The sequence below is a fragment of the Megachile rotundata genome, chromosome 5 (genome assembly GCF_050947335.1).
Source record: "Megachile rotundata isolate GNS110a chromosome 5, iyMegRotu1, whole genome shotgun sequence".
NCBI lineage: Eukaryota > Metazoa > Arthropoda > Insecta > Hymenoptera > Megachilidae > Megachile > Megachile rotundata.
The window spans coordinates 11,567,621-11,584,128 of record NC_134987.1 but is presented as its reverse complement, the minus strand read 5'-3'; the positions used below and the strand labels follow the sequence as shown (position 1 = coordinate 11,584,128).

At 39.5% G+C, this 16,508-nt stretch overlaps 1 protein-coding gene across 2 annotated transcripts in view; it reads left to right on the top strand.

Annotated features, from left to right (window-relative positions):
- Egfr (epidermal growth factor receptor) overlaps positions 1–16,508 on the top strand; it is a 211,121-nt gene that overhangs the window by 165,919 nt on the left and 28,694 nt on the right. The window contains exon 2 of one of the 2 annotated variants that reach the window (XM_003707991.3): positions 10,019–10,347. The exons of the other annotated variant lie outside the window; for it this stretch is intronic. Coding sequence (XP_003708039.1) covers positions 10,215–10,347 — 133 coding nt within the window. The 5' untranslated portion in view covers positions 10,019–10,214. The remainder of the gene's footprint in view (positions 1–10,018; positions 10,348–16,508) is intronic. 2 annotated transcript variants of the gene reach the window in all.

Here is a 16,508-nt window from a genome sequence, read left to right as displayed (position 1 = left end):
TACTGGAGAGAACGCTGTGTCTTAGGGTTCTTTGACTCTCAATAATTTTTAAGTTAGAAGTCATTTTATTCACTTTTTCATATTTTTATAGTCGAAATGTATGATTTGAAAAAATCTATTATTAATACAAAGCAAGAATTTTTAAAGTTAGGGTTGACTTTATACTTTAGGGTTGTAGTACTACAAGGTGTAATATTACAAGGTATCAAGTGAAATAGGTTCGTACAGGAAATATTGGATTATCAGAAATCTTACAAGTTTCCATATATATAATATTTTGAGTCTGAAAGTTATCGCAAAGTCAACTGATTCATATATTTGCGCAGAAATTCAGTCGTCTCGCTTATTTACGATTCTACGCCTGAAATTTGTATGAAACATCTTAAGATTTTCTTTTTATTATAAAACATTCACTTCTGCGATAATAATTCACATTTGTTATAAGACTTTGATAGTTGAACTTTAATTACAAATTCTACAAGTATTTAAAATTAAATACACAAGTTTTTAAATTTTTGTTCAATTTTTTTTTTAAATTTGTCCATACCAAAAAAGGTTAAAATCTATTCGGATAAATCTACAATCACACCCCAATTAAAATTGAAAGCATATCTTGACATCTCAATTCTTTTCGCTGTCACCTAAGTTCGAGGGTATAAATTAGATTAACACAGTGTGTCACAAAGTAACCCGAGGGAAAGATTTAATAACCGGCAACAACGAAATTGACGGCTCTGAAAAAATTATAAATTGGACAACGTTGTCCGCGCGAAGCCACAACAATTAGCATGTCTTCATAAAAATCCCTTACGAAAGGGGAGCGGCTTATATCGCTGCTCACGTGCGACCAAATAATAATAATTACTATCATTATGGGGCTTTATCGCATGCTACTTTGCCAGTCGGCCAATAATTTCGGGTCCTGCTTCACCGCAGGTGGTCACGACGTTTGCTCATTTGACTAATTACTGGTCGTCGCTCTGATCTTTCTCCGTGATTCTTCACGGAACTTGCGTTATAATGTTGCAGCGAATGAATCTTCACGTAAAATTAAACTGAAATCGTCCTTGGGTGTTCTTGTAAATATACTTGTAAATATGGACGATTCTTATTTATACAAAATGTGTCGTTTAAATATTCAAGAATCTGTAAAAGAAAATAATTATTCCAGTTTAATAAAATTATATGCACTTGTGCATCTTGGAGATGATGTTGACTTAATATACAAACTGTGTATTCTTCTTTTGAAAAGATTGTTATAAACTGGGTTAAATATGCAATGATACTATGTGTCGTGTTGAACATGTTAGTATACTTCATATTATAATAAATATGCTAACTATGTTATATGAAAGAAATACACTCAACATTGCATTTTTAATCTTATAAGTTATCAACTTGTCAAATGGTCACATACCTAAATACCCAAATTCAAACTGCAAACATGAATACCATTCTATAATATTATAAACATGAATACCTCCTTAGGTCCTGTCCATAAAATCTCTGTCCTATATCATCAAGATAAAAGTATTTAAATCTTGAAAACATTTAATACCATATTAACCTAAAAGCTAAAATCAATTTAATGATCGATTTAATCGGTTGGCAACAAAGTCCCGTACATTTCTACATCATGTAAAAGCCGTAACCAGTTTCCGTACGCAGGTAATTTTTAGCATCAGCAACATTACGCAAATACTCTGCCATAATTAAGTATGATGGACCAATTACTAACGTATCCGTATCGCAAGAGGAAAAACAGGAATTATCAGTAAGAGAACGCGTTCAATTAACCAACGATTGGTAGTCGTTTGCGAAAAGGTCCGGTTTGCTAATAACGTTCGTGACTCCGTGACGGTTTTCTGCATACGCTACCGAGCGGCAGAAGGTGGACGCGATAAGAAGTGGCCCGAAAGAAAGTGAAGAAAGGAAAGGTTGAAAAACCACGAATCGCAGGCTCACGATCCTTACGTTCGTCTCTGGAGTCCAGGGGACGTGCACCACGATGGAATTTCAAGGCACGAAACGAAGGAGAGCCTTGCGGCTCGACCTCTGCACCTCGTGCAGCTCCAGATCGTGACTTTGCTCACGGAGAACGATCCCATGGCCCTTCTTCGTGTTGCACGTATCTGCCACCGCGAATCTCCACGGAGAACCGGTCAATCCCGCTGTGGAGGGCTTTCGAATTTCTGGGAACAGCCGTTCACTATACCTTCGTCTATTGTACTTGCAAAACCGTTGCGCGATTAATCTGTATCACGTTTGTGCATTTTTATGTGTCGAAATTGTTCAGATTCTGCAAAGGTGGCTTAACCTAACCCTCTTGGGAAAATATGACAATCAAAGGCAAAGCATTTATTGATTTTCAAGAATTTTTTAGAAAATAGGTAGCTTAAAAATTTGAGATAGGAATTTGAAGACATAGGAGGAATCTAGGAATTTGGGAAGATCTTAAAGTTAAAGAACCTTAAGATTTGTGGACTTAGAATATGTGATCTCATCACTTTCCAACTTAGGAATTTGGGTATATGAGAATCTTTCAGTCCAGAGCTTTAGGACCTATTCAAAAACAATGGGATTTGAAGATATGTGTATAAATCTGATTCAGGAATTTAGTGATGGTTTCAGTGATGAAAGACTACCTAACCAAAGAACCCCTCTGCACCCAAAGACGCATTTCGCGATTATCAGCCATCAGTGGTCTCACAGTAAATGAACATTATCCCTATCCTACCTCACGGTCCCCCATTCCCCCATGGACTGGATTTAGCTTTACGGCGTCCGATCATGCAATCCCTCGCTACGAGGGCCGTAGAAGATAAAATGTTGAGCCATATACGGCCCAGTGGGAAAGTGAACCGGCGCTGGGACCGGCGGTTCTCTCTCGGTTGGTTAAGCAGTGGCCGTTTTTGCCGGACAACAGAGGCGGACGCCGGCAACCGTGGCGTGTTCTAAATCAAAGCTCGTTCCTGACCAGATACCACCAGAATTCTCCAGAGAGAAAGAGAGAGAGAGAGATGGACCACGGAGACGGTACCTTGGAAGGCATCTTGGATCCTCGGGATACCTTGACGTATCCTCGTTGGTCCGAAAGCATCGGAATCGCGCTCACGTTCTGCTTTACCGTTACTCCCCGTTTTATTCTTCCTCTTTTTCTTCCTCGCGTTTCTCCTCTCCTTCTTCCTCCCCTTTTTCCCGGTCGCTCTTTATTTCTCGTCATCATCCTCGTCGCCGTCTGTTATTCGCGTCTCCTTAATTTTTTTCGATCGTTCTTTCGGCCCATGGCGACCCTCTTCTTCGGTCAATTATCGCTGAGCCTGGCTTGATTGACGATCGATTCGACTCCCTTCGAGCGGCGCAATCCATTTCGTTGCACACCTGGGTGGGGTCCTGGGTGTCGCGTTTCGACCAACTACTCTCTCGCCTCTTTAACCCTCGCGTTATGAAAGCTCGATATAATGGCCGATCGCTATCAGCAAATACGAACGATCGTCATAATGGACCGTGCGCGGCCAGCCAGACCCCCTGTCGAAGCCCAGGCAATCCTCTCTGACAATTAACCATTTCATTGGGATCGGCGCCTCCGGACCTTGGGATTTGTTGTTGGCGCCTATACGAAACTAATTAGACCTCTGCTCTCGATGTTTCTCACGGTCCATTATTTTCTCACCAGCGATTATACCTTGCCAATTTCTTGGTCTGTAACGATACAGCGGTCAGTTTAAGATATGGGTTAGTCGTGGAGGTATTCAAGTTTATTGTGCTTTCAGAATTTGAGGATTTGGGGATTTTGGAGGTTAGGATTTAAGGATATGTGGATATGTGGATATGAGAATATGAGGTATGTGGATATGTGGATATATGGATATAGGGGTATGTAGACAAGGTGGTATATGAATATGGGGATATGTGGATGTGGAGATATGTGGATATGTGGATATGTGGATATGTGGATATGTGGATATGTGGATATGTGGATATGTGGATCTGTGAATCTATGGATCTGTGGATATGTGGATATGTGGATATGTGGATATGTGGATATATGGATATGTAGATATGTGAGTATGTGAATATGTGGATATGTAGATATGTAGATTTGAAGATTTCAGAATTAGGGAATTTCGGTATTTTGGTACTTAGAAATTGGAAAATTTTGAAGTTTAAAAATGTAGAAATATGTGATGTCAGAATATGTGTTTAGAGAACATAGTAACATTGGGCTTTGAAAATTCGAAATTTCATAATTTCAGAATATATGAAATTAAGAATTGAAAGTGTCAGAAATTTCACAAGTCAGCGAAATAGAAACTCTAAAAAAATGTCTAAACTGCTAAATACTCGAGCTTGCAACTGTCCCAAAGCGAAACATAAACGTTGTTAAGCACCCCTCGTTATCCAAGGGTAGCATACGCAGCACCCGGGTGTGCGTCCCGTGTTCCACAGGGAACCCTCAGTCGTTCCCCCCGGTGGTTCTTGTTCAGCAGACAGCACCCGTGGCCATTGTCGTACAGACGTTACATGGTCTGGAGGACAGTGTCGAGAACGGGTAGAGAAAGCGAGTGTCGGAGCGTTCACCCGCATACAAATTGATCCTTTTTGCCGTAGCTGCATTCGTCGCGTCCGGAGCGGCACCTAGCGTGTCCTTTGGCCACCGAAAAACCGGCCTGGACACGGGTACAAGGGGGTTGTCGCGTTTTGTGGAAACAATCAGCAGGTTGTCGCGAAACAAGGATATGAATGCATAAGCAGCGCAGTTAACACGGTTGCTCGCCGTGTTCCCGGGTCCTTCTTCCTTTTTTTCTCCTCGCCACAGTTTCTCCCTCAAAAGACGCCGCTTTTATGCTCTCTCGACCGGACTGCCTCTCGCGAGGATGAAGAAAGAGGGACGAGGACGAGTCGCGGAACGAAAGAGGAGAGAAACAACCTGGAGCAACATAGGTGGACGACTTGCGTCGATAAATACAACCGACGTCCCCGTATGCCGGACCCTGCTCTCTCGATTCTTCTTCTTTTCTGTTTTCATTTTCTTTTCTTTCCTTTTTTTCTTCCCTTGTCATTTTGCGAACTTCGCTCCGGCATCCGTGGCACTCCGACCAAGTTTCTCCACGGATTCTTTTCTCCGCGAATCGGTCAAAGAAAATTCCCGTCTTTTTATCCGCGGAACCTTTTTCACCTTTGAGGTTACCATGGCCTCGCCCTTTTCTTATCGACGGTTATCGATGACAAGGACGTCACGATTGTATCTTATCGATAATGCTGATATGATCAATTTCGAGGAAGATAGTCGGAAAACCTATGTCTTTTGTAGTTCAAATTATGTTATGTTTGAGCAACTGCTTCAACGTTGGTGTAGGAAGTTTGAGGAAAATTGAGGAAGTCGATTACTTGACAATTTTATTTACGAAATTACTGTCATAAAAACAAAGCTGATATAACTAGTTTATTTAACAGAATATATTTGTTTCGATGTACATTTGAGCACAAACTTATATGTAAGGAATAATACAATTTAGGTGTTTTAGGTTAGGTTTGAGTTACAGTAAATTCAACTAGAATAAAAATAAAAAAGTTTTGCTGAATAAGAAAGAACTTAAATAAAAATTTAAGAAATAGCAAGACATGAGATTTGTTACAAAATTTCTTTAACTACACAGAACATTCTAGTGCGTATGTCTCTTTACAAAACTGACTCGCATGACGTAAGTGTAACTCCGCAGTGTCTGAGCGACTTATCTCGGCCGTAATATCTTTATTTTGGCAAGTCTGAGAACCACGCCTCTTAATCTCTCCTCGTTGACATTAATAAAACAGCCGTACGAACGATACCAGTTCGCAAACAGCCTACGTGATGTCCACATGTCTGATGTCAGTCTGCATATCATCGGTGTTTACTGAATTTCTCTTCGTGTCAGACGAGATTGCGAGGAACTTAATAATGCCTTATCGTTTAAATATTAATACAGTCGACACTAATTCATACCCTTTCAAACTTGTACATTTACATATAATTGATGAGGCTTTTAACGAAAATCAATCATCCTTAATTGTGTGTGCATAACCTACAAAGGACTTAAATGGCGGAAGATTGTTCAAATCGACGAATATGATTTTATTATCGTGTCAATTTCTTGCAACTGTAATAATAGAATTAATTGCAAATTTAACGTGTTGACTGTTATTGTTGTTGGGGAAAATTTATTAGTAGTTTATACAATTGAAAAAATTGATGTGGTATGTCATGGTCGGCCATTAAATTATTTAACAACGGGACTAACTATATTACTTTATTTAAAGAAAAGAAAAATTTGATTCATAAGCAAAATAAATTTGCTCCACGTTCATATTAAAAGAATAATTCGGATAACTTTGAGGGATGATTTCACCCCCCAGTATCGGTAAAAAAAATAGCTCACTGAAAACTAGAACGTTGTAAAACGTTTGTAAAAATGTAAGATGAATGTCGCTTTCTATTCCATGGCGTTTTAAAGAACAAACGCATTTCCATCAAGCAGTTTCACCGGCCGAGCGAATAATTTCTCGCGGTGAACAAGCAAACGTCAAAATTCGGGGCAATATATCAAGCCCTTTTCTCCTCGAAGTAATTACAAGAGAAAGGCTCGCGATATCGTGATACACGGCCACGTGCATTTCCATTCGCTGTCGTGGCTACAAGCGCGAATCAAGGCTTCGAAGACAAGTTAACGAGAGCACAGGCAGGCGCACCCCAATCGATTAGTCACCGCGAAAAAGGATCGACGTGTCAATTCGGTCGATGTAACAATGATAAATGCACTTTGTTCGATTCGAGAGGGAAAAGAGAGAAATTTTATCGATTCCGATTCTTTCGATGTCATCCAGCGATAACGACCTCATGGCGAAACGGAATCGCGCATTCAGCCGCCTTCTGCGCTGTCACTGGACAAATAACGAACGTGTAATTAGAAACGATACCTTTGTAGCTACTTCCATGTAAGCGATACTTAACGCGACGCCGTCGTGCTGGAAAATTGCGTGGTATTATTTATTGCGTTGTCACGAACTGATTGCGTCGAAGCTATCTTTCGCCTCGAGTGGCAAACGATAGTTCTAACTTCTGGAAATTTTTACGGATTTTTATCTTGGTTTTACGACTGCCTTCTGGTATCTTGTTTTCATATTTTAGAAACTCGAGAACTATCACTTTTTAACGTATGCGGAATTTTGTTTGTGGCCCTTTCATATGTGATGGTCTCAATTAATACTTCTGTACGCTAATATACAAAATATTTTATAAATGCAGACAATTTATGTAAGTAAGACATTTTCTATTTAAGAAATTTATTGCAAAGGAATATTACAAAATTAGTTTCATATATTATAACACTGTTTCAAAATAATATTATGAAGTTGTCACAAAATAATATTACATACTCTTAGATAGGTATAACAAAGAATTACAACTAAAAATAATAACAAATGTTTTTAACAATTTTTTCTATTTACTATAAAACTTGTCCTCAATGCTTGATAAAATAAAAAAATTTTTTAGCACATCACTTCATGTACCATATGACATATGCAAACAATGTAACAAAGATTTAAAACAGTTTTTAACCGAAGTACACGTTTCTGTTAGATGTCACTCGTTTAAGCACCGATATAAAACTGATTGATCGGTCGATTGTCACAAATATGACGAATCATTTCGAAATAACCGTAATAACACATGTTGCAACGAAAGGATTAAGAGCACACGTTGGTCGATCAAACAAGTCGCGTGGCAGCAGGGTCTTTGCACTCCGATCCTGCAGGAATGTCCTTTCTGTTTCTCAGCTGGATTTGCCAGTGTCGATACAAGACGCTTTTGGCAAAAATCACACGAACGAATTAGTACCCAAGAACGAACCGGTTTTGGTTCAAGTTGTTCCGGTTCGAGGGTTACCGTATAGATAATAGACGGACAGATTATTATTAGCGCTTAATTGCACGTTTTGTCAGGATTCTTAATGAGTTCGAGCGTGTTTTGATCGATTGCCTATAGAAGCTCGATTTCTGACCTCGTTTAGACAATTACACCATCGCCTTTTGTTATTTATTGCTAGAAGGGCGATTCAGTGGTCAATTCATTGGCTATTATTAGGTCTGATTGGATCGGTTTTAGTATTTATGGCGCATTCAGGTGTTCATATATGAGCACTTTTGCGGTGGATTTCTTTTGGACTTTTGTGGAATTTAGAAAATTTTTATTTAGTTTGCAAGTTTTGACATTTTTGAATTTAGGTGGTTTCAAGTTTTTTAAGTTTCTGATATCTGGATTCACAGATTCTGACACTTTCGAGTTTCTATATTTTTAGATTTCTTTAAGGTTCCAAAGTTGGATAATTCAAAAATATTCAGATCCTCAGATTTCATTAGTTCCAAAGGTACAAATTTTTCAATTTCTCAATGTCTTAGTGTCTCAATGTCTCAGTGTCTAAATGTCTAAATGTCTCAATGTCTCAATATCTCAATGTCTCAATGTCTCAATGTCTAAATGTCTGAATGTCTCAATGTCTCAATGTCTCAATGTCTCAATGCCTCAATGCCTCAATGTCTTCATGTTTTCATGTCTCAGTATCTTAATGTCTCAATGTCTCAATGTCTCAATGTCTCAATGTCTCAATGTCTTCATGTCTGAATGTCTCAAAGTCTCAATGTCTCACTATCTCAATTTCGGTATATTAAAGAAAAGAGTGTTATACCGAACACATATGTCCACATATCAATAAAAGTGACCGCAACATAAAAATCCACACACGCATTGCAACTCCTGCTAAAACAATCGAAATTTAAAAATGTCCGACCCCACCCTCTCTATTCTAATGTGTACGAGCCATCGTTACGAGGGTACGTGTTTCGAGAGCTCCTCAGCAAAGCGTCCCACGTCTTTCTCACCGGCAGACAGCCTGGTACCTCGACTACTATCTGTTCGACCGAGCCACTGTCAGAGGTGGGAGATAGAAAAGGGTAGTAGACTTCGTACAAAGACGAAGAGAATTGAACGAAGGAACGTTGGACAATCACGATCGACACGATCGAGTGTCCGGTCATCAGGAGCCTGAAGTGTCGGCACGATGCGATCGTAATTAATAGACGAGTACCTGAAAGGGGTGAGCCTGACGAGACGCAATCAGGCTGCTGCTCGGAAGGGAGGAACCCGACGAAACCCTAGTCGACGTCATTTGTTTAAGCTGATCATTGGCCGTCGCGGCCGAATAAGGTAACCCGTGTTCGCCACTCCGCGGGGAGTGCGAAAGAACAAAGAAATAGCCGTGAGGCCCTTCGGGATGAGATCGTGCCTTCGAAGATGAAGGAGGAGGGAAAAGGAGCGAGAAAAGGGTGGAGGGAAGAGCAGACACCTGCTGTTTGCCGTATTGTCTCTGAGTTCTCTCTTCTCTTTTATCCTGCTTACTCTTCTTACTCGCTGTAAGCTTCTTCGTGGTCTTCTTTGAATCTGTTCCGAACAATCCGAGACCCGAGCTGAGGCGACGACAAAACAATTGCCTGCGTAAAAGGCGAATAGTTTTTTCGCGATCGGATGCTCTATTTCCAAATCGAGCGGACCGAGTATGGGAATCGATCCTGGCGGATCCATGGGAACACGTGTGATACAGAACTGTGAGAAGTTTGGTAGAAACCACGGGAAATATTAATATTTCATAAGATTGTGGAGTAACGTTAGACCTTAGACTCGTCGAATATTCTGAACGCAGTTTTATTTCCAACAAGTCTTATTTTTGACACTATTCTTACTACATATTTTGTTACATATTTGATACATATTTGATTACGTCCTTAGATAAATATGTTCTTCATAGAATATTAGGATAACCAATGTTTTATGCCTAATTTTGAATGGAACTAATTACAAGAGTTTAAGATATGAAAATTTACAAAAGTCTCAAAGTGCAAAAATTTCACATTAAGCAATAGACTCATCGTATACTTAAAGAAATGAATGATAGTTTTTAACGATGTACCATTATAATTTCAGATGTGAAGGCTCATGGGAAGAATCATGCAAGGAACACGGTGAACAGACAGCTATGGCAGCAGCGGAAACGCATCTTCAGGGTTCTTCCGATCTTCTGCTTGCTCGTGACAGTCGAAGGGAGCACGAAGAAGCGGGAATCATTGTCGAGATCACCTTGGCAAGGTCCATGGGTTCTAGAAGGGCATGAGAGCTCATCATGTTCGAACACCGACACGGCCCACGAACGCTGTCGACCTGCAACCTCTTCGGCGTGACATTTCTTCTACTGATCGTCGCCGGTAGCTACGATGTGTCAGCGGACCTCAACTCCGAGTTTGTCAAAGGGAAAAGTGAGTTTAAACCCAAGGAAATCATCTCAAATTCAATTCTTCTCAAATTTTAATATACTTTTGCATACATTGATACATCATTTTGGTACAAATTTAGTTATTTTGCTGCTAATCGGTTAGCTAATTAGTTGCTAATGTAGTCTACATTACATTACGTTATATAATTTAATTTGCACTACATTATTTAAATGATATTTCATGTTAATCCTTGAAATGATCTATCAACACGCAAAAGTACATTAAAGACTGAGAACACTTGAGATAGTTTCTTTGCTAGTTTCTGTACAGAAAGTAACACAACCTATAAATCTTAAAAGTAAGGTTATGTTCGAGAAACTCTGATGAAACAGTGTATGATTCATCAAGGTTATCATAAAACTTTACAGGTGTATAGACTATATTTTTTTATGTCGATGCTCATAGTTGAGGGGTGAAATCACCCATCGCTATTAGATATATTAGCCTGGGAATATGAAGCGTAAGCGTTTCGATCGTAAAATAAAAAACCACATACTCGCAATTTCTTTTAAGATTCATTTAATACAGCGATCAATTACAACATTCCAAATGCAACTTTGCATTTAACTCTACGTGATGATAGAGTCTTATTGATGACGAGAGAAGTTACAATCATATATTAGTAAATTGATGTATGAATCAGTATATGAAATCACTCACGAGTTTCTAATTATGTTATGAAGCATTTACAGTACACAATTTATGACAAGTATTTTTCCTGAAATAAATTATGAAATATCTAATTCTAAAGCTTGTGAAACATCTAATGAAGTACCACACTTAACTCTTCATCAAGTATTGAAGTAAAAAATCCTTCCAATGCTCTCTAACACCGTGTAAAATTAGCTTTAAATCAAGATGGTACTCGAGCCTCTTCTGGTGAGAGTTCTTTCTAGTCACGCGTACATCATTGCTTAGAAAAGTAGAAAGCAAAGCGTTGCGCCAACTTTACGGCCGCGTGGGTGGCTGGTCGCCTAGCCAAGAAGAGGGAGCCCTTTTACCTCGAAGAACCTGGAAAGTACCGTTCTTCCCACTCGAAGCCGGAGGAAACTCTTTAAATCCCGCCTCGTTCGAACTCGCTCTCGCTAGGAGGAAATGTTTACGCCGCTGCTTTCGGTAACGTGTAGGTGCACTCGCGTGTAACAACAGGATTCCTTGATCGTGGCTCGTGATGTTGATGCTTGACCCACATCGGCATTCCTGCCCGCCTGTCAAGACCTTCCTGTTTACTTTTATTGCTCTTCTGGACCCTTTTCCTGGACTTTCTGATACATGATCATTCGGTTACATCGTAATCTTCAGACGATTCGTCAAAAGTTGAGCAATGGAGATCTTGTATCCTCTTTCTGATATATGACCATCGATAGCCATCAGATTTGTCCAGAAAAAGCAGTGGAATCTCGAAAAGTTATCACATTTGGCAGCCTAAGCCACACGTGACAGTTTCAGACACATGTGCACAGTTTCACATGCAAAGCTAAGGTCTTTACGTGATCTGAACCTCGTCGCAAATCCACAAATCTGACTTTATGGGATCTGAACCGTTCCTAGAGCACGTTTTACCCCATAATTAAATAAGTGAAACGAAGTGAACCGGGGAAAAGATTTTCATCGAATGCTCGAGTTAAAAAGAGTGCGGTACGCAAAGACGCGGCTCGTCAAACAGATAGCCACCCAGGATCCCATGGAGCGCCGCAATTTCGAGAGATATCACCTAAAGTGGTCTCCATAAAGGTTTCCATTAACACGATAAGAGGAGCTTGATACTTTCGTGGCCATTAGGGAACGGTAACTTACGTCGTGTCGCCTCTGCACAGCCTCGATTTCATTCGATCATTTTTTATCCGCCCGGCCGAGCGGGAAGATACGTTCGACGTTATTGCTGAACGATATTCAATCGAGACACGATATTTCGCTGCCGTTACGAATTAATCATTGCACTTTATCATTCTGAGCTTTTAGAGGGTATCGCGATTCGGAATGAAGCGTCAATTAACACCGTGGATTTGCCTGTCTACGATAAGCGTGGGGGAAATACATTTTGAGATTGAAACGTTTGTGGTGATTGGTGTGACGAATTGAAATGGAATATCTTAATTCTTTTTGGAACGTGTAGGTGCTTTGGGTGCTTTGTAAGCATCATGGGTGCGAAGGACACTATTAGGGTTAAATATTAATAATGAAGTACTGTCATATGAAGTTTTGTTCTATTATAAAATAAGCAATTTTATTGCTTTTTCACCCCTTTTTCACTTTTATAAAAACATCTCTGCATACAAAACTCTTTCTCTTTCCTTAAATTCAAAATTAAATTTCATACGAAATGTAACCCCATAAAATTAAAATCTTCCCTCTTCAAAATGACTCAAAACAAAATTCTGTAAAGTTATTCTCCCTTAAGTTACAATAAATTTGTAACCAAGTTTGTAAACCAAGTTACCAAATATTTTAATGATACTTCATTAATTTTGCTGCCAATTATAGATCTTTCCTAATTGTTTCCTCCACCCCGAACACAGCTACGAAGAAAGACATCATTTTCAACGGCGATAAAAACCGGTCACAGTCACAGTCACGCTCGATGGAAGTCGGTTTTTGCGTCTCGCGATCGATTTCGTCCGCTTTCAGTCACGTTCGTTTTTACATTAACGAAATTTGTGTCTCGGTTTTTACGGCGCCGGTCCACCTTTGAGCAACGGGCATTAATTCTATCAGCTCGAGCCTTAAGCTTTTAACTTAAGTAGGCGCCTTATACGCCGTCGATCTTCCGCAAAACCCGTTAAATCCCTGGTTATCGTCCCGCCATGGAACATGTGTCCACTAATGACACCGTCTCCTCGCGATGTTTATAATCCTACTGATATTCAATGAATATACAGGAAATGAGCTGGATGTTTGAATTAACATCTTTTATGTCATCCAACCGGTACTCTGTCACTTTATCGAACACTTAACATTCTGTATAAATTTTGTAAATTTGTAGTTTAATTTATTTTTTGGTTGTTATTTTGCTGTTTGATGTACAAGTCGCTGTTCAATTTTAAATATTGCTTGATGATGTTAATATATTTTTGCTGACAAATATATGCATCTTTTGTAAACAAGAATAATCTACGTACGTTAAGCTTTTACTTTTGCTTTATCAAAAAATTGAACCAAGAGTGTAAATATTGAACTTGTTCACATAGTTGAAATAATAACTTATTGTTAAAAAAAGAGATTGTCATTGTAGCATTGTAACCATAAATGTAAAAAAATATCAAGGTTTAAGCACAGATATCCAGGATCTATAAACCTAACCTCCAAAACAATTTAAACTTCCCGCCACAAGTAATTAAACTCCAAAAAATCAATTTCCTATAAACTGTACTCTCAAATCTTGTTCTCCAACTATTTCGAAATATTAAACGCAACTGACCAAATGACCTATCAATTTAAGTGAAACTACAAATTTCTGGGTGGCTGCAGAATCCATTTCTTCCGCAACCGTCCGCCATTTTGAGCAGCGCTTGAGGGTACATCGAACAAGTAAAATCGTAAGGGAACACGGTGGAAACATAAACGCGTAAGATCACTTCGTATGTAATACCACCAGCATGGACGATTCTATGGACGTGTACGTGCAGGATCAGAAAGGGACATCTGGGAGGCATGCCTTAATTGACCGCTCGGAATATTGACGAGATCCCAGAGACGGATTGAGACGTTGAATTTCCAAGGGACGTTCGCTTTTTTTGCCCCCCATGAAATATGACCGTTCAATATGCTAGGCAGATATTTATGTACTCGTGGGATTGCACACGATGTTGGGATCCAAAGAGATCCGGACAGGTTGAAATGGCAGAGAGCTCTTTTTATTTATATTTTTTTCCCTCTTCGTTTTTCGAACCTGAAGGGTACTTCATTGTTTGCGTTCCTCGTTTGCGGGTTTCGCAAACGTTGCTTGCACGATAATTTGCAAGAATTTCTCACGACAGATTTCGAATTGCTCGAACAAACATTTTAGGGAAATTAGGACTCTGATGACAGTAGTTTCGCGAAAGGGAAAACAGATGAAATTAAGTCGAAATGCAAACACATAGGTATAGATCGTAAATCGAAGACCTAACAGTACTCCATAACTGCGCAAGGTAACAGTACTTCGTAACTGCGCTCAGAATTCCACTTGCAAAAATATTGAAGCAGTTCAAAAATAATAAACACACTTGCAGAAATAAAGCAAGAAATTTAATAAAATTCACTTCTTTTTTTATTCAACATTGCCAAGTGCACTTCGTCTAATAGAAACCCCTAGTAATAAGCCATACTTACCGGTCGTATATACACGTCTTTCGCAAGTAAACGACCATCCTCTCGAGTCGTATTTACACGGCATTCACGAGCGAAGGTATAAAGAAGAGAACTAGCGGAAGTTTGAGTACAAGCCGATATCTCAGAAATGCCAGCTCGACCTCTCCAAAGTTAATCCAAAGAATCCAACGATGTCGAACTCGTCGGCTATCAACCGGTCAAGTTGGTTGCCTCGTAAGTGACCGGCAACGGCGAGAGCTTGATGGTTCGACAGAAATACCAAACGTTTCACGGACGGCAATAAATGCCGGCTGTAATCGTTGTTAAACTTCAACCACCATCGAACGTTTCAGTCGGCTATCATATAAATGCCATTCAAAGTTTAATCGCGCCGATTACAGGATCCAGGTATTTCTGACTGGTATAATAAACATCGCGCGGGATGCGATTATTTCTCTATTATTTAGCCATCGCTCATTGGCGTAACTAGAAGATGAGGGACAATTTTAGATTGACGCGTGCTTATGCGCCACATTGTCGTATGTTGATATGGTTGCTTGTTAGATTAGTATTTGTTGATAATAGCTGCGTGGTAGATTACTGTGCATTGATATTGCTACGTGTTAGATTGCCACGCGATAGATCGCCATGCGTTGGTATAACTACGCGTTATATCTCCACTCGTTGATATATCTGCGCAGCATATCTCAACGCGTTAGATTGCTATAAATTGTTATTGCTACGCGTTAAATTTTCACTCGATAGATCGCCACGCATTGATATAGCCACGCGTCAAATTTTCACTCGATAGATCGCCACGCATTGATATAGCCACGCGTTAAATTGTCACTCGATAGATCGCCACGCATTGATATAACTACGCGTTAAATTGTCACGTGATAGATCGCCACGCATTAATATAGCTACGCGTTAAATTGTCACTCGATAGATCGCCACGCATTGATATAGCCACGCGTCAAATTTTCACTCAATAGATCGCCACGCATTAATATAGCCACGCGTCAAATTTTCACTCGATAGATCGCCACGCATTAATATAGCCATGCGTTAAATTGTCACTCGATAGATCGCCACGCATTGATATAGCCACGCGTCAAATTTTCACTCGATAGATCGCCACGCATTGATATAGCCACGCGTTAAATTGTCACTCGATAGATCGCCACGCATTGATATAGCTACGCGTTAAATTGTCACTCGATAGATTTCCACGCATTGATATAGCTACGCGTTAAATTGTCACTCGATAGATCGCCACGCATTGATATAGCCACGTGTCAAATTTTCACTCGATAGATTTCCACGCATTGATATAGCCACGCGTCAAATTTTCACTCGATAGATCACCACGCATTGATATATCTTCGCGTTAGATTTGCACTCATCAGATTATCACGCATTAATTTAATTTCGAGTGGATACTTGTATGCCTTAACACCACTACGCATTGATATCATTACGTATTAAATCACAATGTGTTAGATCACCTGTTGTATAACTACACATTAAACCACACGTTAAATTGCCATAAGTTGATATAATGTTAATGTGTTAATATAGCTATGTGTTAAATTACGTACTAATGTAGTTACATATTATATCACCGTATGTAGATACAAGGACGTGTTATTTCCATGTGTAGTTATAAGTAGCTATATGTCTACACGTATACATGTGCATATGTATACGAATATGAGTATCGCTGTAGGTTAAATCGCCATTACCTACATAACTTAAGGTAATAAACTTACTATACCTACATAACTATTCTATACAACACTGTAGACCACGACACATTATATTTCCTCGCATTATATAACCTACACACATCG